This window comes from Peromyscus maniculatus, chromosome 17 (assembly GCF_049852395.1).
Source record: "Peromyscus maniculatus bairdii isolate BWxNUB_F1_BW_parent chromosome 17, HU_Pman_BW_mat_3.1, whole genome shotgun sequence".
NCBI lineage: Eukaryota > Metazoa > Chordata > Mammalia > Rodentia > Cricetidae > Peromyscus > Peromyscus maniculatus.
In genome coordinates this window covers 4,454,803-4,476,824 of record NC_134868.1, presented here as the reverse complement: position 1 = coordinate 4,476,824, position 22,022 = coordinate 4,454,803, and the positions used below count along the sequence as shown (strand labels likewise).

General features: G+C 42.2%; 2 protein-coding genes across 3 annotated transcripts; both read left to right on the top strand.

Annotated features, from left to right (window-relative positions):
• The first annotated feature begins 416 nt into the window (after positions 1-416).
• LOC102923860 (uncharacterized) lies at positions 417-11,296 on the top strand. 2 transcript variants are annotated; one of them, XM_076553236.1, is made up of 3 exons: positions 417-528; positions 7,378-7,504; positions 7,707-11,296. In XM_076553236.1, exons 2-3 carry the CDS (start codon positions 7,471-7,473, stop codon positions 9,236-9,238), a joined length of 1,566 nt encoding a protein of 521 aa, XP_076409351.1. In that variant the 5' UTR covers positions 417-528; positions 7,378-7,470; the 3' UTR covers positions 9,239-11,296. The 2 variants fall into 2 exon arrangements, with proteins under 2 accessions (XP_076409351.1, XP_015863681.1); XM_016008195.3 differs by lacking the exon at positions 417-528 and adding an exon at positions 579-1,306.
• Positions 11,297-16,160: 4,864 nt separating this feature from the next.
• On the top strand, positions 16,161-21,870 carry LOC107402814 (uncharacterized). Its single transcript, XM_076553237.1, has 4 exons — positions 16,161-16,351; positions 19,801-19,927; positions 20,105-20,165; positions 20,782-21,870. The coding sequence occupies exons 1-4, from the start codon at positions 16,349-16,351 to the stop codon at positions 21,833-21,835; spliced, it is 1,245 nt and encodes a 414-aa protein (XP_076409352.1). The 5' UTR covers positions 16,161-16,348; the 3' UTR covers positions 21,836-21,870.
• Positions 21,871-22,022: the final 152 nt, after the last annotated feature.

Genomic DNA, 22,022 nt, shown 5'->3' with positions numbered 1-22,022 from the left:
TTAAATAGGAAAAGAAAGTCTCTCACAGCCTTGGGACATGTGGGCAAACTGGACCAATCTAGGTGCTATGGACGCAGAAAAATTGAATCTATGATTAACATACCATCTTTGTAATGAAACATTTTCCGAAAGGATGCCTTGTTATGGAGTGGTGTTAGTTGTCGGGCTTAAAATACTGTCGCCTTCTCAGTCCCTGTAAAGGTGGATGAAACAGGCTATTGTGTAAGAGTTCAAATGTTTTTCTTCCCTCTGTGAAACGCTGCTAGCCTATAACTCCAGTTTCCATACGCATTGACTGACTGTACTCTCTTGTTGGCATGTTTATCTTTTCTTGAGTGAAAATGAGTAGAATGAAAAAAAAAAAAATGTTTGAGAAAGTCTTGGCTCTGAACCAAACCGTCTCATCCCAAATTGCTCTAGAAGGGCGTTAGGCTGTCCCTGTTGCCGTGTGTCCTTGGCTAGCCTTCCTCTTCTCGGAGCGCAGGGACTGTCTCTGTGGGACTCGAACCTTGTGATTCACTTAACCTGGTGAGTTCACTTCCAAAGTGGGAGGCGTGCAGTGTGTGGAAATGCAGCAGGTGGCCGTTCGGCCACGTCAGAGGCAAATTCTGCTTCAGTGCAGTTGTATCCAAGGTCAGCGGGTCCTCACCAAGGGAAGACTGGGCACAGAGCGACGGTGGCCGGAACGCTTGCTCTGGTTCCAGCCAGCCAGGGGGGCACCCGTTGTTCCGCCACAGAGGGCTCCGTGTGTGAGTCTAGCGCCCCGACGGGATTTTCCTCACCACAGCGGTGAAACGCTCGTCAGGAGCTCGGGGAGCGCGGATTGTGCAACCGCACCGTGTGAAGCTGACCCCCTGGAATCATCCTGGGGGAGCAGCTGAGGCGGCCAGTACGAGTTGTCCGATGGGGACCGCGGGCAGGCGAAGCGGAAGAGCGTCACTCGCCATCTTTCTTCCTGGTGCCTCCAGAGCGGCGGCCCGGTCGTGTCAGTTTATGGAGCCGCCAGCGGTTCAGCCTCGGGGTGTTTGTAGGACCTCCACACCTAGTAAAAGAGTCAGGTGGCAGCAGTCCAGGGGTTCAGGCGTAAACAGTGGCGATCCGGTGCAACCAGTTTGATCAGGAGCGCGGGAGAACGGAGCGGAAGTTCCTCATCCGCCCTCTTTCTTCCTGGCAGCTCTCCTTCTTTGCAAGGCTGGCCAGTCAACCGAGGGAGTCCCGGGTCGCTGGAGCACAGCGGCTCCACGAGCCCTGAACCTAGGAGCTGCGAGCGTGAGGCCGCAGGAGGCCCCGAGCGAGCGCAGCCATGGTGAGCGCCGGGGGTGCGGGGCGAGCTGGGCTGTTGGACGGGACGGGCTGGGTAGCGGGGCCCCGGCGCCCCGGACTCCCCGAATACGCGGTGGCCGAGGGTCGGGGGCCCGAGCCCTGCGGGCCGATGCGCGATCGCTTTGTTTTTCCTGTCATTCCGTTCCTAAAACCCACGATTTTGTACCCCAGGCAAATGCTTTTTTTTCGGATTGACAGCTGAAATCCCTCAATTCTCAGGTCCTCCCCGACATTGCCAAGTTTACCGCCCCGGGCCATCCACCGGGCCCCGTGGAGAAACACGGAGCGGAGAAGTGTGGCCGTCAGTGATGCCATTAGACTGTTGGTCGGGGTTGATTCGATTTTTTAATGCTAATTAAGGTGAAATTAATTAAGTTAAATTTTCTCACATGAAAAGACTTACAAATAGAGAGAAGGCCCCGGATGTAAGGTGTGCAAGCGTATCAGGAGGTATTAAGGTGCTGACTTAAAAGAGCGTGCTTAGTAGTGTTTTGTCGTTTCTGGTCAGCCAATCATTTTGAGGCAACAAGTGAACAATTTATGAATTGATTTTTCTCTAGGGTCTAGTTTCTCTAGAGGTCTAGTTCCAGACATCTCCATGTAGAAATCCAGTGTTACCATCATCGTTTATCAGTTATTCCGTCCTTCCTGTGGAGTATCTTTTTGGCACCTTTGTTGAGAATCAACTGGCCAAACGTGTGGGTTTATTCCTGTGTCCTCTTTTCTCTTCCATTGGACTGCACATCTATATTGTAACAGTATTCTGTCGGATTTTGTTCTGTTGTATGTGTTTTGAAATCAGGTCATGTGAAGCATGCAGCATTTCTCTCTCTCTCTCTCTCTCTCTCTCTCTCTCTCTCTTTCTTTTTTTCCTTTGAGTCATTTTAGTGATATTGATTCTCCTATCCATGATCATGGTAGGTCTTTCTTCCTCTAATGTCTTGCTTAATTTTCTTAATTTTTTTTTGCCTTTTTTATTGAAAAAAATTTTCATGCAATATATTCTGGTCACACTTTTCCTCTCCCCCAGCTCCTCCCCAAACCTCCCCACCACCCTACCCACCTACCTTCACACCCTTTCTTTCTATTTCTTTCTTCAATGACCTAACACTGTCTTTGTTAAAGATTTTCACATAATCGGTGAGGTTTTCTTGGACATTATAGTTTATGTGTACATATATCATGACTTCCTGACAATCTGAACTATCTCTGTGAGATAGTTCATTATTCACTGGGAGAAAGTGTACTGGACATTGCCTATTGATTTTGTACCCCCCTGCCTATCTAAATAGTTTATAATCTATTAAAGCCTTTTTAGTATAATCTTTTGATCTGTCCTTGGTTTTCTTGAATGTGTTGCTGTGTACCCCAGCTGGCCTGAAACTCTTTTCTTGTTTTGTTTTGTTTCATTTTTTTTTTTCAAGACATGTTATCTCTGTATAGCTGTTGGAGCCTATTCTGGAACTTACTCTGTAGACCGGGCTGGCCTCGAACTCAGAGATCCGCCGGCACCTGCCTCCCATGTGTTGGGATTAAGGGCGTGCCACCACTGCCTGGTGGCCTGTAACTCTTAAATCTTGCTGTCTTAGCCTCCCTTGTACTGTGATTCCTGGTGTACCTGGTACTATAGTACCTAGTTATGGTTCTCTATTGAAACAAGTACCGTTTGACCTCCTTCTTTGTGATTCATATACTTATTATTGCTTTTGTTTGCATATTTGTTCTGGCTAATAGTTTAGTACTATACTCAAAAAGAGTCGTGGGTAGTCACCGAGATTTTTTTCTGATCTTTGAGAAAATGCTTTCAGTGTTTTCCCTCATTTAGCATGTTATTACTAGTTATGTGTTTGTCATGAAAGCCTTTATTATCTTAATCTATGATCCTCCTGTGCCTACCTACTAGATTCTGAGCTTTGATCATGACATGGATGGAATATTATTAAAGGCTCTCTTGCTTGCATCTAATGTCAATTATTAGATTTTTAATTCTTTTTTTTTTTTTTTTGGTTTTCGAGACAGGGTTTCTCTGTGTAACAGTTCTGGCTGTTCTGGAACTCGTTCTGTAGACCAGGCTAGCCTCAAACTCACCAAGATCCACCTGCCTCTACCTCCCAAGTACTGGGATTAAAGGCATGCACCACCACTGCTCGGTGCAGATTTTTAATTCTTGATTTTTTTTTTTTTTTTTTTTTGGTTTTTCAAGACAGGGTTTCTCTGTGTAGCTTTGTGCCTTTCCTGGAGCTCACTTGGTAGCCCAGGCTGGCCTCGAACTCACAGAGATCCGCCTGCCTCTGCCTCCCGAGTGCTGGGATTAAAGGCGTGCGCCACCAACGCCCGGCCTTTTTTTTTTTTTTTTTTTTTTTTTTATTTTGGTTTTTCGAGACAGGGTTTCTCTGTGTAGCTTTGCGCCTTTCCTAGAGCTCACTTGGTAGCCCAGGCTGGCCTCGAACTCACAGAGATCCGCCTGGCTCTGCCTCCCGAGTGCTGGGATTAAAGGCGTGCGCCACCAACGCCCGGCGATTTTTTTTTTTGTTTGTTTGTTTGTTTGGCATTATACTTACTAATCTGCATATCTTCTACATACCTAAATATGCATATCTAAAGGAAACTTTACACATCAAAAGATACTTGACTATGACTTCGCAAAACACTTGAATTTTGTCTTTTCCATTTCATTGTATAATTTGATTATTCTTCATGAGAAAGGGAAATCTGTACATGTTTCCAAGTAAATACTAATTTGTCCTAGAGTGTATTAAGCAGGTTGATTTCTGACATTAATGTTTGTACTGGCTTATTTTATGTCATCTTGACACCAGCTAGTCATTTTGGAAGAGGGACCCTCAATTGAGAAAATGCCTCCATCATATTGGCCTGTGTGGTACATTTTCTTGATTGATATGGAAGGACCCGTCTTACTATGGTTGGTGCCACTTCTGGGATGATGGTCCTGTGTACTACAAGAAACCAGGTTGACGGGCTGGAGAGATGGCTCAGTGGTTAAGAGCAAAGACTGCTCTTCCAGAGGTCCTGAGTTCAAATCCCAGCAACCACATGGTGGCTCACAACCACCTGTAATAAGATCTGGTGCCCTCTTCTGGCCTGCAAGGACACATGCAGACAGAACACTGTATGTATAATAATAAAATCTTTTTAAAAAATAAAAGAAAACAGGTTGAGCAAGCCATGAAAAGCAAGCCAGTAAGCACTGGTCCTCCATGGTCTCTGCTTCAGTTCCTACCCTGACTTTCCTTCCTGATAAACTGTGGTTCGTACATATAAGCTGAAAGAAACCTTTTCCATCCCAAGATGCTTTTGGTAATGATGTGTATCACAGTAACAGAAGCCCTAACTAAGACATTGTTGATATGTGCTACATTGTGAGTCAATTTTCTGCTTACATATGGATCACTTCAAGATTGTTTATCTTTCCTGTAATTACTTGCTTGTCCTTTCTTTATTAATATAATTTTTTTCAATTTCCTATAAGCATACAATTTTTTTTGTTTGTTTGTTTTTGAGACAGGGTTTCTCTGTGTAGTTTCGTGCCTGTCCTGGATCTCGCTCTGTGGACCAGGCTGGCCTCGAACTCACAGAGATCCACCTGGCTCTGCCTCCCAAGTGCTAGGATTAAAGTCATGAGCCACCGCCACCCAGCATACAATGTATTTTTATCATACTCACTTTCACTTCTCCTAATTCCTCCCAGATTCATCCCCAATTCCTACGTCTTCCCAATTTCCTGTCCTGTTTAGTCTCTTTTTCCATATGACATTATATTTGGTAAAGGCTTCTTTTCATTTATATTTGTTATCATATTTCATTCTACAAAACAATTGGCTTCATTTTATCTTCTAATAGCTTCACAACTACAGGTCTTCCAAGTCCCCAGCATACAGTGTGTGCCACCATCCCCAACTTTTTCTGTGAGTACTAGGGAACAAATTAGGTCTTTATGCTTAGGTGGCAAGCACTTTACCAACCAATCTGTCTTCCTGGCTCTGGATTTCTTAATATTTTTTTCCCCAAATTAAATATTTTGCAATTTGACTTTTGATCTGATATAATGTAAGAAAGCATTTTAGAGTATGTTTGGGTTTTTTGTTTTTTTAATTTGGTTAGTTAGTTGCTGTGTGTGTGTGTGTTTGAATTTGCTAATGCTTTGTCACCTAATATGTGATGTATTTTTGGAGAACCTTCCATCTTATGCTGAGAAGAATGTGTCTTCTGCAGTTGTTTGATAGACTGTTCTGTAAATGGCCATTAAGTGCATTTGATCTATGGTGCAGTTTAACTCTGAAGTTCCTTGGTTGATTTTTTTTTCTGGGTGATCTATTTGTGGTATCAGGGTATTGAAGCCACTTAGTATTATTTTGTTTAAACCCTTTTTGCCCAATACTGTTTGTTTGTAAAATATGCAGTTCATATATGTTTACATGGTACATTCTTTATGGGCTTTTCTATGTATTTATATGTAGGGATCTTCTGATAAAGGAAATTCTGGTTTAGTAGTCCACTCGATAAAGATGTATTGAGAAATAATTATAAATTATATTTCCTCAGTATATCTGACAGTAAGGCCCTTCTAACAATGCCATTTTCCTCATTTCTATTTCTCTTAGCATTTTTGAGGAAAAAGTAAAGTCTTTTCACATTATCATAGTAGATTATCCTTCATAGGTTTTTCAGAATATTTAAGATTACCTATAAGATATCAAGTACAAGTTTTCCTAAGTTTTCTCTGTGCAGCCAAAGATGTGCAGCTTCCTAAGGAAGAAGTTGGGAGATGAAGTGTTTATTCTATATTATCTGTCAGACCTGCTCATTGGAGACTAATCCTCCAGAGCATATTTTCATTCTGATCAAGTAGGATCCTCAACATGCATGTTGAGGTCAGAGGACAACCTTGGGTCATTCCTTAGGAATGCTGTCCACCTTTTGAGAAAGGACCTTTTTTTGCCTGAAGCTTACCAGTTGTACTAGATTGGCTGATCAGTATGCACTAGGGATCTACCTGTCTTCACCTGTAATCTCCAGTGCTGGGATTACAAGTGTGTTCCACTATACCCAGAAATTTTATGTGGAATCGTGGGGGTTCAAACTCAGGCCCTCATGCTTGAGAGTCAAGCACTTTTCCAAGCCCTGTTCTAAGAATAGTCTCCATATAGCTGATGTTAACTCTATTATGGATACTGACTAGTGGGATTTTTTTAAGACAGAGCCTCACTATGTAGCCCTAGCTGACCAGGAACTCAACAATATAAGACTGGCAGGTCAAGGAGATCCACCTGCCTCTGCCTCCTGAGTGCTGGGATTAAGGTGTGCACTGCTATGCCTGGCCTAGTAGGATTTTTTTTTTTATGAGAGGTGAAACAGAACCATTGTACAGACTTTACTGGGTGACCGAACAGCATAACAGGCATCTACTTTTGCTTTTTTTAAAAAATGATTTGTTTACTTTTTTATTTTATGTGCACTGGTGTTCTGCCTGCATGCGTGCCTGTGTGAGGCTGTCGGGTCCCCTGGAACTGGAGTTACAGACAGTTATGAGCTGCCATGTGGTTGCTGGGAATTAAACCCAGGTCCCGTGGAAGAGCAGTCAGTGCTCTTCACCGCTGAGCCATCTCTCCAGCCCCTTGGCTGCTACTTTTGCTTTATAATTTAGTTCCAGCCTAGCATTGGAATCACATTGTTGTTGAGTATTATTCTTTCAAGATCTGTAAAGAATTATGTTGAGCCAGGTGGTGGTGGCACACACCTTTAATCCTAGCATTGGAAGGCAGAGGCAGGCAGATCTCTGTGAGTTCGAGGCCAGCCTGGCCTACAGAGTGAGTTCCAGGACAGGAGCAAAGCTACACAGAGAAACCCTGTCTCAAAAAAAAAAAAAAAAAAAAGAAAAAGAAAAAAAAATGAGAGCATTGACCAGAACAGTGATGATGAGCATTACATAGATTTAACATTTAAACAACAGAACATTCTGTAAACATCATGTGCATTGAGTAGATATCTCCAATGTGTCTCACTCTTCCTCTTGAAAATAATGTCATTTTTCAGGAGTCTTTATCCTTTGAGGATGTGGCTGTGAATTTCACTTCAGAGGAGTGGGCTTTACTGAATTCTTCCCAAAAGAGGTTGCACAGAGATGTGATGCAGGAAACCTTCAGGAACCTGGCTGCCATAGGTAAGAGTGAAATCATTGCCTTGTTTAATCCATGAGAAAAAATGTATTTTTACTTATCAGTGCAGCTCCATTTTGTACAGACACAGAAATTTTGATGAATAAACCAGTCATGGTCATGTTGTACCAGAAACCTACTTAGAATCTAATACTTTTCTGTAGTGTTGTATTAACTCAAAGTGATTTTTCTGGATCTACATTCCAGCAAAAAAACAAGACAAGACCCTTGAAGATGACTATGAAAATTTAAGGAAAATTCTTCCCATTGCAGTTCAGACTGGATACAAACTATGTGAGAATCAAGAATATGCAGAGAAACCAGCCAAATATAAGGAATGTGAGAAAGTCTTTAGTTCTTCTCAGTGCTTTCTGGAACACATAAAGACTCATGTGGAAGAGAAAACTTATGAATGTAAGCAAACTGAGGAAGGTTTTAGTAGACACAGTAATGTTCAGGTCCCTGAAAGAATGCATGCTACAGAAAATCCTTGTGTTTTAAAGCAGAGTGAAAAAGACTTTTTGACTCTTGCTGATATTCAACAGCACATAACACAAAATGGACATGGGCCATATATATGTAAAGTATGTGGTAAAGCCTTTCACTCTTCCAGTTCTTTCTTGACACACGAAAAAACACATAATGGAGAACAGATTTATACATGTAAGCAATGTGGCAAAACCTTCACTTATTCCAGTGGCCTTCGCCGCCATGAAAGGACTCATAGTGGAGAGAAACCCTATGAATGCAAGCAATTTCTGAAAGTCTTTCCTTCTTTGAGTAAGGTTGAAAGTCATGAACAAACTAACAATGGAATAAAATACATATGTAATCAATGTGGGATAGCCTTCAGTGATCACAATTCCCTTCAATGCCATGAAAAGATTCACAGTTTAGAGAAACCCTATATATACAAGCAATGTGGAAAAGCATTCGCTTGTTCTAGTGCCTTGCGAAGACATGAGCGAATTCATACTGGAGTGAAACCCTATGAATGTAAGGTATGTGGGAAAGCTTTCATTGATTGCAGTTCTCTTCAATGTCATGAAAGGATTCATAGTGGAGAGAAACCTTATGTATGTAAGCTATGTGGGAAAGCATTCAGTCGTCAAGGTTCTCTTAAATGCCATGAAAGGATTCATAGTGGAGAGAAGCCCTATGCATGCAAGCAATGTGGGAAAAACTTCATGCATCACAATGCTCTTAGATACCATGAGCAGATTCACAGTGGAGAGAAATCCTATGGGTGTAAGCAATGTGGGAAAGCCTTTGTGTTGAGCAGCGCATTGAAAAAACATGAACGAATTCACAGCGGATTGAAACCTTGTTTGTGCAGGGTGTGTGGAAAAGCCTTCACATTTCATAGTTCCCTTCATTGCCATGAAAGGACTCACACCGGAGAGAAACCCTATGTATGTAAACAGTGCGGAAAAGCCTTTATGTATCACAGTTCTCTTCGTTGCCATGAAAATATTCACAGTACAGAGAAACCCTATGTATGTAAGTTATGTGGGACAGCATTCACTTATCATAGTTCTCTTCAACGCCATGAAAGAATCCACAGGGGCGAGAAACCATATGTATGTAAGTTCTGTGGGAAAGCCTTCACTGATCACAGTTCCCTTCGATGCCATGAAAGAATTCACACTGGAGAGAAACCCTATGTATGTAAACAATGTGGGAAATCCTACAGTACTCATGGTTCTCTTCGATACCATGAAAAGATGCACTGTGTGTAAACTACATTGGAAGAACTTCTCTTTGAATAAGTTTTAATCTCATTAACAACAACCAAAATAAAAAAACCAACTATATGGTTGTAAGCAATGTGAATAACCCTTAACATGTTGTGGTTCCCTTCAAAAACATGAATGGAGACACATTGGAGAATATCTCTAAATATAGAGTAAAGGAAAGCCCCATTGTTAGTTACGAGCTCTTTCTAGTAAGCATGATGGCATAGTGAATTTAATGCGTATCAATGTAAAGCATGTGGGATTATCTCTATTTGTCTCTGTTCAGTTCTCCAAAAAAAAAAAAAAAAAAACACTAGGAGGATGGGGAGATGGCTCAATCTGTATAGTGCCTGCCACAGAAGCATGAGATCCTGAGTTTAAATCCTTAGCACCCATATAAAAGCCAGACATGGTGACACATGCCTGTAATTCCAGTGCTAGGGAGGCAAAGACAAGAGATCCCTGAACTTGCTGGTTAACTAGTCTACTCAAATCTATTCAGATTCGGTGAGAGATCTCTCAAAAAGTAAAGTGGAGAATGATTAAGGAAGACATCCAACATTAACATCAACCTCTGGCCTCTACATGCAAGTACAATGTGCAGCCACACACATATGAACACTCATCCTCACATGTATGCACACCACACACACAAAAGGACACATTGGATCAAGAACCTTGATTAGAAGAAATCTGTAAGTCTTCACTTGGCCAGCATATACACAGTAAAACCTTGTAAATGTAAGTAGAATTGTCATTTGTAGCACGTGTCAAAAGCTGATGTAGTAGGATTCTATTAACATAACTAATGTGAAGAGCCTGGCATAAAATAACTTATGGACTGCTTTAGAAATTACACCCTTCAGAGGAAATGTTCTAATATTTATAAATGTTTGTCAGTGTCATATTCTTAAGTAGATCTAAACTGTGCTTTAATTTTTTTCTTGAAAATCAGTGTTTCACCTTTTTTTTTTTTTTTGAGCTGAGGATCGAACCCAGGGCCTTGCGCTTGTTAGGCAAGTGCTCATACCACTGAGCACTAAATCCCCAACCCTGAAAATCAATGTTTCATTGAAATTATTTGCTAAGGTTTACTTAAACAGTTACATGTGCTTAATCTGTAGTTTCAGTATTAGTAAATTCAGTTAATAACTTTCTGCTTTTAATTTAAAATGTTGAATTGAAATGTCTTTCTAATATGTGAGCAGTCATAATTTTTATGTAGTTTTAAAATAATTTTGCTAATGGACTTATAAAAAATTTTAAATTTGGGCTGGGAAAATGGCTCAATGGATAAGCTTCAGGACCTAGGCCAGATCCCCAGCACTCATGCAAAAAGCCAGAGATGACCAAACATGCCTGTATCCCCAGCGTTGAAAGGAGGGGTTCAGGAAGATTACTGGGGCTTGCTGGCCAACTAGTCTAGATGAAAACAAGCTCTAAGATTAGTTTAAGACCATGTCTCAAGCACATAAGGCAGACAGGTTGGAGAGAGTTACCTGATGTTGTCCTCTAGCTTCCACACATGCAAGCTCAGTGTTCACAGATATGAAAGGTTATTAATACTTGTGATTTTCCTACTAGGCTCTTGTCATAGGTCATATATGTATATAAATTCAGAACAAATGACTTTAAAGTAGATTTAACTATTTTTCACTTTTAATATTTTCTCCAAATAAGATTTCTGTACATATTTTATATTTTAACTGTTTTCAAAAGTGTATACATTGACACATGTTATTTTTCGTATATGGACAATATATCTGCAAAATAATCATCAAAAAGAGATCAGCTTTACAATTTTTCAAATTGTTCCTTTCATGTTATAGTCATTGTCAAAATACTGGTGAAATGTCCTTATGTAGTGGAATCCTACTAACGAATGCTCTTTTTATATTTATATTTATGTTATAGTTTTTTATCATAATTTTCCCTTTACTTCTCTCATCAAAAGATACATCCCACTGGTTTAAGTATGTTCTGGCCAGAGATAACCAGGGCCAAGTCTTTAGTCACAACGAATGTAATGGATTGCTGTAATAAATCTATCTACATACCATATTTGATTTGTTCATCAGAAAGATCATATTTTTTTTATTTTAAGTTTATTAATTTGTGCATGTGTGGTGTGTGTAAGCATTGTGGATGTGGTGAATGCATAGGTGTATGCAGATGTGTGACAAAGATTTGTCCTGACTATGGGCAAGTCAGGAAAACTCTAGTTACAAATGGCGCCCAACATGTTGGCAAGAGTTTCCACCTAAAACTTGAGTAAAAGGATACTAAAACAGAGCTAAAAACAGTTCCTAGTTGTCTCTTTCAAGTTAGCGGCAGCCTGTGTGTTTGAGCTACTATGGTGGGTTCCTGGTGTGCGTGCTCGACCAGCAGTATGGCGGGAATGAGGCCTCTGTAAGTGGCACATTAAGCTGCGTGGTGGATTTAGCCTTTGCTAGTACAAAACAAAAAAAAGGTTTCTGGGCTACATGCTGCTTTGATAGAAGCATAGACCCACTATTTCTGAGAGTTGATGGCGCCCAGAGATGGCGGAAAACATACCACTGCCATGTTGGGAAGCTGAAGTGGGCAGAGCCAGCAGCCACAGCTCTGTTTCAGTCTTAGAATGCTGCAGTTTAAAGCAATAGGCTCAAGATAATATGAAAAATAAGCCATGTAAAGATGGCTACCACACCGAGAATCTGGATTATGTTCTCTCTGATATTTGTAACTGAAGAAAAACATTTGACTGCAAAAGCTGTTGAGTTATGCCAAAATGTATATTTTAAAGGTACCTTGACTTCAAAATTTGGATGTAAGGATATGTTGCTTTGGAAAGGAGGCTCTGCTCTTGTTTCCACAGAAAGCCAGAGGCTACAGATTTGTTCCAGATTAAGATACATCAGGTTTGACCAGCCAAGACCCCCTGAAAGGTCTCCGATGACACCAAGGCCCAGATGATCCAACATCCAGAACCATTTCAAGGCAACTGGCTCAGATGATACACCCTCACAGACTACTCCATAATCCTAAAATTTTCTTTGTGTCCTATAAGATACAGCACCCCTCTCCAGCAGGAAGTAGTAAGAGAAGCTACGCCCAAATTTCCAAATATACCAAGCTGGCTTTGGAGATGTGTAAAAGTTAAAACCTTCTTCTTTAAAAAAAAAAAAGAAAGAAAGAAAAGAGGAAGTGCTGTGGGATGGTCTGTATGTCAAATTGCTCTGATTGGTCAATAAATAAAACACTGATTGGCCAGTGGCCAGGCAGGAAGTATAGGCGGAACTAACAGAGAGAAGAATTGAGAGAACAGGAAGGCGGAAGGAGTCACTGCCAGCCGCCGCCATGACAAGCAGCATGCGAAGTTGCCAGAAAGCCACGAGCCACGTGGCAAGGTATAGATTTACGGAAATGGATTAATTTAAGCTATAAGAACAGTTAGCAAGAAGCCTGCCACGGCCATACAGTTTGTAAGCAATATAAGTCTCTGTGTTTACTTGGTTGGGTCTGAGCAGCTGTGGGACTGGTAGGTGACAAAGATTTGTCCTGACTGTGGGCAAGGCAGGAAAACTCGAGTCACAGATGTGTGTGCCTGTGCGCCTTTGGAGACCAGAGGAAGATGTCATCCTGCTGTATCATGCTTTGCCTTATTCCCTTGAATAAAAAAAAAAAAAGTCTTTCCTTGAACCAAGAGCTAGGCTAATAATCATCCCCTGGTTCTGTTTCTTCAGAGAACCCTGACTAAAGCACTAAGAAAGCAATATGTTTAGGTAAATTGCCAGGGTAGAAACCTAGGAAAGTGCATGAAGAGCCCTGGATTGCAGTACAGCTCTCACTGCTTGACAGCTTTGTAAAGTAGGAACATAGAAATGAGTACAGATCATGTAGATGTATGTAAGAACATACTATTTGCAAATATGAATGCTTCCATTTTTGTGACACAAGAAAGTTGGTGAACCAAGATTGAAACACCAACTCGGAGCTATAAAGAAAAGTAGGCATTAGCAGGTGACATCATGCTGAGGTGCATGTCAGTCTTCATGGAAACTCACTGTGTAAAGAAGCTTTCACTGTTGGACTAATATGTCAGCTTGTGTCCTTGGCACTGGCACACATAAATACAGGAGCAGGTGATAAATCTTGTTATGTGTTTCAGCAAATGTGTCATCAGTTAGTCATCTTTCAATGTTATAGTCAGTTCACATTGGCCTTGAGTATAAACATACTGTTTATGCATGAAAATCATCTTGGCTGGGGAGATGGCACAGTAAGAGTGCTTGCTGTACACTTGTGAGGACCTGAGTTTGAGTCCCCAGCACCCACATAAAAAGCTGAGCACTGACAAGGCTAACCCAGCAGAGCCAAGGGTTCTGTTGGAAGTTAAAGCCAAAACTTGAGTTCTGGAGATACTGGCTTTTGAATGTATTAGCTGTTTCCTACAGTGAATTTCTGGTGTGCTATTGTACCCTTCCCATCTGATTCTTATCCCAAGAACTTCTAACAGTATGATTGATCATTTATTGGGCACAGTTTCCCCTATACATTCCAGGTGTTTGGATAATATCCCCCAGCTTTGTATGAAAACATTCACACAGTCAAAACCTGTTTTTTGCCAGGTCTTTGTTCCTCTTCCAACGTAAAACTGAGAGGTCTGCCTTTCTGCAATTATCTTCATTGGCAGGCATTTGGTCAGTGTTAAGTGTCCAGGCAAAAGTATCTCATTTGAAACATTCTCAGACACCCAAGGACATTTGTTGATTCACAGCCTTTAGATAGACAGGGAACAAATGTGCCCTGGGCTTAGCCTGCCTATAGACAGGAAAGTGCTGCCCCAGGCTAACCTCACACTAACCAATTCTTAACTCCTTTTACTTTCACCTTGGTTTACTAATCAGGTTATTATCTAACCACACTTAGGAGTGCAGTATTACACACAGATTCCTCTTTTTCCCTTCTTAGATTTCCCTAATTGATTTAAGGTCTCTCCCTCATTGACCCCATTCCCTTTAAGAGTTCACTGAGGCCTTTACAAGTCACCCCCTCCTTGAGTCATAAGAAAGCCTGACAATCACTCCCTGGTGTAAACACTTATCTACTTTTATGACCCTGAAAGAATTCAAGCCTTGTGGCCTTGCTTTGGCCAGATAATTGCTGTATGTGTATAAAAACTGGAAACTTCAGAGACTCAAGGTAGAACAAAGAACAGCACAGACATGTATGAGAGAAAAGTTGTAGACTGAGAATTGACTTAGAAGAATAAAATGAATGGACTGAAGAGCCTGGTGTGTGTAGATTCATTCAGTATTCCTAAGATTAGATTCTCAGCTGGTGGTAATTCTTGCCCACACCCTGGGAGAGGGCTATCTGGGGCTTGACCCCAATAGACCTTGTTAACTGGTAATCTCAGCAGAGAGGGACAGACACCGAGTATGGCTGTGGCTTCCTGTCTGCCAGCCTAACTCTGGGTCCAGTGAGACCTTGTCTCAAGAGAGTAAGATGGAGAGTGATAGAGAATGAGGCTCTCTGGCCTCTGTGCACCCACAGGTGTGCAGGCACATACACACATGCAAAGAGTTTTTTTTTAATTCCCTGGATTTTAAAGACAGGAAAGCTGCCTAGACATAGTAGTGTCCACAGTGGTAGACTGAGCCCTCCTACATCATTTAGCAAGGAAATGATGCACATACATGCCTGTTGTATGATGGGAGCAATTCTTCAATTGAGGTTTCCTCTTCTCTGGTGTGTCAACACCTAGGCAGTCTCTGTCTAGGTTGGTCCCACCCACCATTGACTTCAGCCAGTGTCTGCTTTGATATGTTAATAGGCACCTAGGTTAACCATTTCCTGTATTTCTTTGAGGCCTGAGACCCTGGCCCTGAGATGGGCCAGTTTGAGACAAGAGAGAAGAACCCAAGCTACTGTGGCTGATTTGCACTAGCCTGCTTCTTCAGGCCTGATCCCATAGCCCCTCTGCAGCTGTCTCGGACAGAATTAGGAAGCAGTGTGCTGTGACTTGACAGTTCTCTGGAGCGCCTGTCTCCGTGCTCCCCGTCGTGTGCACTGTGCTGAACCAAATCACACGGTGTGAAAGACCCTGCCCACTAAAAGGTTATTTTTTAAGAAATCAGACTTTCAATTTGTTCTGGAGAGTAATCTGAGACAACTCAGGATGATAGCTCAGGGATGAAGGCTGCTCTCTGAAGCTCTTCTGCCCTCACCTCCCCTTCTCAAGGTCAGTCTGTCAGCCTCTGCCTGCCCCTGGCGCCCTCACCTCCCCCTCTTTTAAGGCCCTGTGTTTAGATCTGCATAAATTGTATTGCCGCTGTCTAGTGCCCTCCCTTCCACCTTGAGGACGGATCATGGCCTGGGGCACTTCATAATAAACCCGAGAAGAATGCATGTGTCGGCTTCCCTTTGTTGAAGGACCGCTGCAGCTTTTTACTTCCTCACTGCCGGGATGTATCGTTTATAACGTTTCCATTAGCATACATTAATTATATGTAATATTTCACGGTAACGTTTTCATTCATGTGCATAATGTATCTTGTTTATATCACATACACAGACCCCCTCCCTCTTGTCCCTCTCCCTCTCTCCTGGACTCCTTTCATCTATCATGTCTGTGTGGGTCTCACTGAGTTTCCTTAGTGATGTAGACAGGAGAGGAAGTGGTGGTGTCAGTTAGAGGTGGAAGGATAACGATATCCCATCACTCCGAGACTGAATCCGCGGGCACCAGCAACGCCGGCCGCAGAAGCGGCTGGTGCGGACGGTCCGGTCAGGCGTGCCGAGAGGCAGGGCCGTGTGAGCCGCCTGTCTTCCCGGCGGCTCTCAGCAACGCACCGAGGGAGCCCGGCTCGGTTTAGCCTCCTAGACTGTGTGACGTCAATCCCGAGGAGCCGTCTTCCGGTGCGGACGGAAGACCTCTGCGGGTTGTGTGCGTTGCCCAATCAGGAGCGCCGGTGGGCTGAGCGAAGGCGCCTCCCGCGCCATCTTTCTCCCTGGCGCCTCCATCCATCCTCGCCGCTGTGGGTTGTGTGCCACCCAAGCCAGGGCTGTGGCCGAGCCTCGGGGCCGCGTGAACGCTAGCCCAGGAGCCTCCGTGGGGCCGCGGCAGACATGGTGAGCGGCGGGCAGGGCGAGGAGGAGGCGGGCGGGCAGGGCAGGGCTGGGCGAGCCCCTCGGGTCCCGCTCCCCGCGGGAGCCTCTGCGCAGCGGTGCCCGGGATGCCACGGCGGGGCGGAGGGGCGGAGGCGCGGCACAGCTCCGTGGCCTCCCGGTCCTGGAGAGTGAGTGAGTGCCCTTTCCGCTTGGGGACCTCCAGGCAGACAAAAGCAGGGGTCGGGGCTTCGCCACGGGAAAGATTTCGAGACTGGATGATGTGAAGCCGAGTTGGAGGTTTAGGGGTTTAAGGGACAGTCCCTTTGTGAGAGACTTTACGCCCCGGCATGCACGAGGCCAGAGCAGGACATCTGGTGGCTTGTTTTGTCAAGGCTCGCCTTATTCCCGTGAGACAGGGTCCCTCACCGAACCCATGGCTAAGCTGACAAGCTCCGGCGATCCTCCTGTCCCCGTCCCACCCACAGTGCTGGGTTTACAGTCACCTGTGATGACGCCTAGCTTCTACTTGGGTGCTTTTGAGAATGCAGGTCCTCACCCTTGCTCAGCGAGCATTCTTAACCACTGAGGCTTCCGAGTCACAAAGATTTTACTCCCTGCTGAATAGCATTGGCCACAGCGTTCTTGACCCATATAGACCTCACTACTGCCAAATCTGAGCATCATCTGCCATATCACTCTATCCAAGGATCCATCATGGCCTGGGACCTAGATCCCTTTCTTTTCTTCAGCATGGAAATTATGTCTGGGAGGGATCATGCTAGCTGACCAGAACTGCAGTCAGTCCAGAGTGCTAGTCCCCAAAGCCACAGGCGAGCTCCACCCAGCTCTGTGACCATCCTACATCCAACGCCGCTGCTCTCCTTGATTCATTCATCCCCATCCTCACTTTCTCACTCCAAGATATCATTATATAGCCCTGACTAGCTTGAAATTCCCTATGTAGACCAAGCTATGACCTTGAACTCACTGAGTCACCCTGCCTCTGCCTACCAGGTTCTGGGATTAAAGACACACTAACACAACTTCTTTTTTATGATAAGAAAAATTGTTAAGCCGGGTGGTGGTGGCCCATGCCTTTAATTCCAGCACTTGGGAGGCAGAGCCTGGCAGATCTCTGTGATTTTCAGGCTAGCCTGGTCTATAGAGTGAGATCCAGGACAGGAACCAAAAAACTACACAAAGAAACCCTGTCGGAAAAAAAAAAAAAAAAGAAAGAAAGAAAAGAAAAATTCTTTGTTGCATCCTAAAGATTTGACTGATTTTTCAAAGCATTAGAGTTTTATTGTTTTCATTTAATTATATAGTGAGTTGATTCCTGGACATGAAATATAGATAAATATAAAACAGTACCCAATTAGATACCAGTTTGTCCTTGCCCCATAGGTATTAAAGTGTTCTTCAATTCTGTCAACATACCACAGTACCTGTTCTATCATCAGTCTATTTTCTGTGTATGTGGTGCATAACACAGCATTCCATTGTATTAGAAAGTCAAATTCTCAAAAAAAAAGGGGGGGAGGGGCTGGGAATTTAGCTCAGTGGTAGAGCACTTGCCTAGCCAAAAAAAAAAAAGTGTTGAGCCATCTCTCCAGAAAGTCAAATTCTCTGCTGCATTTTGAAATATGCATTAAATTATTGTCAATGATAATTATACTATTGTACTATAGAACACTTATCTTTCTTTAATCTTGTGTATCATTTAATTCATTTGAACTATTGTATACTATGTTCATGCTCCCAAATGTTGTTGGTTAGTGTAATCATAGAAATTATATATTTCTCAAATGACAAGTTGTGACAACAGGTATGAAAATGTGTCTTTAGAAGAAGCTTATTAGACATGGTACCCAGGAAGAATAGGGAGCTGACCAAGGAGGCTTTTTCTTTCTGGTTTTTTTTTTTTTGTTGTTGTTGTTTTTATTTTATTTTATTTTATTTTATTTTATTTTATTTTATTTTATTTTACAATACCATTCAGTTCTACATATCAGCCACGGGTTCCCCTATTCTCCCCCCTCCCACCCCCTCCCCTTACCGCCAGCACACCCCCCATTCCCACCTCCTCCAGGGCAAATCCTCCCCCAGGGCAAATCCTCCCTGAGGACTGCGATCAACCTGGTAGACTCAGTCCAGGCAGGTCCAGTCCCTTCCTCCCAGACTGAGCCAAGTGTCCCTGCATAAGCTCCAGGTTTCAAACAGCCAACTCATGCAATGAGCACAGGACTTTGTCCCACTGCCTAGTTGCCTCCCAAACTGATCAAGCCAATCAACTGTCTCACCTATTCAGAGGGCCTGATCCAGCTGGGGGCCCCTCAGCCTTTGGTTCATAGTTCATGTGTTTCCATTCATTTGGCTATTTTTTTTTTCAATAATTGAGTAAAACCGAAATTTATTATAAGCCACAGTCGTCCTAGGGACCTCCATGCTATATATATAGCCTCTATGGTTCTATGGGTTGTGGTCTGATTGTTCTTTATTTTATATCTAGAATCCACTTATGAGTGAGTACATACCATGACTGTCTTTCTGGGTTTGGGTTACCTCACTCAGGATGATTTTTTCTAGTTCCATCCATTTGCCTGCAAATTTCATGCTTTCATTGTTTTTCTCTGCTGAGTCGTACTCCATTGTGTATATGTACCACATTTTTTCATCCATTCTTCCGTTGATGGGCATCTAGGTTGTTTCCAGGTTCTGGCTATTACAAATAGTGCTGCTATGAACATAGCTGAGCATGTATCTTTATGGTATGAATCAGCATTCCTTGGGTATATGCCCAAGAGTGGGATGGCTGGGTCTTGAGGTAGTTCGATTCCTAATTTTCTGAGAAACCGCCATACTGATTTCCACAGTGGTTGTACAAGTTTACATTCCCACCAACAGTGGAGGAGTGTTCCCTTTGCTCCACATCCTCTCCAACATTGGCTGTCATTGGTGTTTTTGATCGTAGCCAAGGAGGCTTTTTCTACTGAGTGTCTAAAAAGGCGCCAACTTTAAGAGTGGAAGCTAGTAAACAAATACAAGAAGTGTTTTGGCAAATTAAGCTCCTTTGGCAGCTATACTGATGAAGCCTGACATCTAAACACAAGTAAAGGAGATGGAACTGTGTAAACACCTACATTTAATGAATTTGAAGCCTCTAAACTTCTGACAGTAACTGTTGTGTACACTGAGTAGTACATGCTGCAGACCCGCTATGCAATGAAACCTCAGGGATGACCCAACAACATATCACAACTCACCAGATGTCACTGTTCTGTCATTTCTTCAAGGGAATGTTCAAATGCAGCAGCAGGAAAATTGTGTGATAGTGGTCAGAATATAATAATCAATTCACAGAATAAATGTCAGAATTTCCAGTAACGTGAGAATTTCCTGTGAATTGAGTATAGGTCCCCAATACTGTCAGTCTCACCTTTTCTCCTGAAAACACATGTGATCTGTTTTAGGAGTCAGTGACCTTTGAGGATGTGGCTGTGAAGTTCACCCTGGAGGAGTGGACTTTGCTGAGTCCTTTACAGAAAAATCTCTACAGAACTGTGATGAGAGAAACCATCAGGAATCTGCATGCTATAGGTAAGAGGGATATAATTTCTTCACACAATGTCTACTGCCAATCATTGCTGTTCTGTGACTTGGGATATGAAATGGAATACTTAGATGAATAAACTTTGTGGCCACAGTGTAACAAGAACTTGAATCATAATTTTGCATAATAACTCATAATAATGAGTTTTCTGGGTCTACTTTTAGGACAGAAATTGGGAGAACAGAACACTGAAAATGAGTACAAGAATCCTGGAGGAAATCTGAGGTAATTTGCACTCACGAGAAAAACTAATGCTGCTCAGAAAACCTGAAATTGTAGAAAATATTTCAAACAAACACAACAAAGTAAGCCAAGCTTCAAACTGATTTGTTTTCAAAATATCTTTAAATATACCTACAGACTGAGCATTTATAATTCAAAAATTTAAATATGAATCTGTTGAGTATAAACATGACACCACAAATGACACTTTCTGATGTTTTAATATATACAAACTTTGTTTCATACACAAAATTATTAAAGAGATTATATGACGTTACCTTTATGTTTTGGATGCAAGGTATATTTGAAACTTCAATGAATGTTTGCACTTAGATATTAGGTCTAATATTTTAAAATCTAACACATCTGTCCTTTGTGTTTTAGATGAGGAACACTTAAGCTATATTTAAATGTAACAGATTTTTCAATTTTTGCAATAGAATTAACTTTGGAAAAATTACATAGAAACTCCACATGATATCACTTAGACTATTACTAATTAAACCATCTTACTGAGCTTTCACTGTATCATTGTACACAATTTATACAGGATATAAAGCTTACACTTTTCCTGATATAATGTAAAATTATTTTGTAATGTGCTTTACTTTTGTTGCAGATGTCAAGTGGTAGAGAGGCTCTGTGACTATGAAGGTAGTCATTGGGAAGAAATCTTTAAAGAGATGCCAGATCCTGTGGTGAACCAAAAAACTGGAGAAAAGCCATGTGAGAGCCCTGAGTATGAAGACTTCATTGGTCCTTCATCCCTAAATGTGTCCCACAGATATCAGAATAGATGCATAACTCATATGTATAAAGAACATGGTGGGAAGCCATATAAATGTAAGGAATGTGGGGAGGCTTTCTGTTCTCCCCAAAGCTTTCGGAAGCATGAACAAATTCATATGAGAGAGAAATCCTATGTCTGTAAACAGTGTGATAAAGCCTTTAGCAATCTCAGTTCTCTTCAAAATCATAAAAGGATTCACACTAGAGAGAGAAAGCATGAATGTAAACAATGTGGGAAATCTTTTAAGAGACACAGTGATGTTCAAGTACACGAGAGAAGTCACACAGGAGAGAAACCCTATGTATGTAAACATTGTGGGAAAGCCTTCACTCAATCCAGATACCTTCAAATACATGAAAGAAGTCACACAGGAGAGAAACCCTTCGTGTGTAAGCAATGTGGGAAAGCCTTCACTTGTTCCAGCAACCTTCAAATACATAAAAGAAGTCACACAGGAGAAAAACCCTATGTATGTAAGCATTGTGGGAAAGCCTTCGCTCAATCCAGTTACCTTCACATACATCAAAGAAGTCACACTGGAGAGAAACCTTACTCATGTAAGCAGTGTGGGAAATCCTTCACTTTTTCTAATTCCCTTCAAAGTCATGTTGTAATCCACACAGGAGAAAAACCCCATATATGTAAGCATTGTGGAAAAGCCTTCGCTCAATCCAGTTACCTTTACATACATCAAAGAAGTCACAGTGGAGAAAAACCTTACTCATGTAAGCAGTGTGGGAAATCCTTCACTTTTCCTAGTTCCCTTCGTAGTCATGAAGTAGTACACACAGGAGAAAAACCCTATGTTTGTAAGCATTGTGGGAAAACCTTTGCTCGTTACAGTAGCTTTCACAAACATGAGAAGACTCATAGTGAAAAATAGACTGTTAGTATAATAAATGTGATTTCCACACTTCAGTTGCTCTGATTACTTTCAAATAATAGCTGACATTTGGTAAGAAACCCAAGGTTTGTATGCAATATGGGATGCCTTCGTTTATCCAGTTCTCATTGATATCATGAATGGATTCACACTGTAGAATATTATTTTGAGATGTGTTACATTTGTT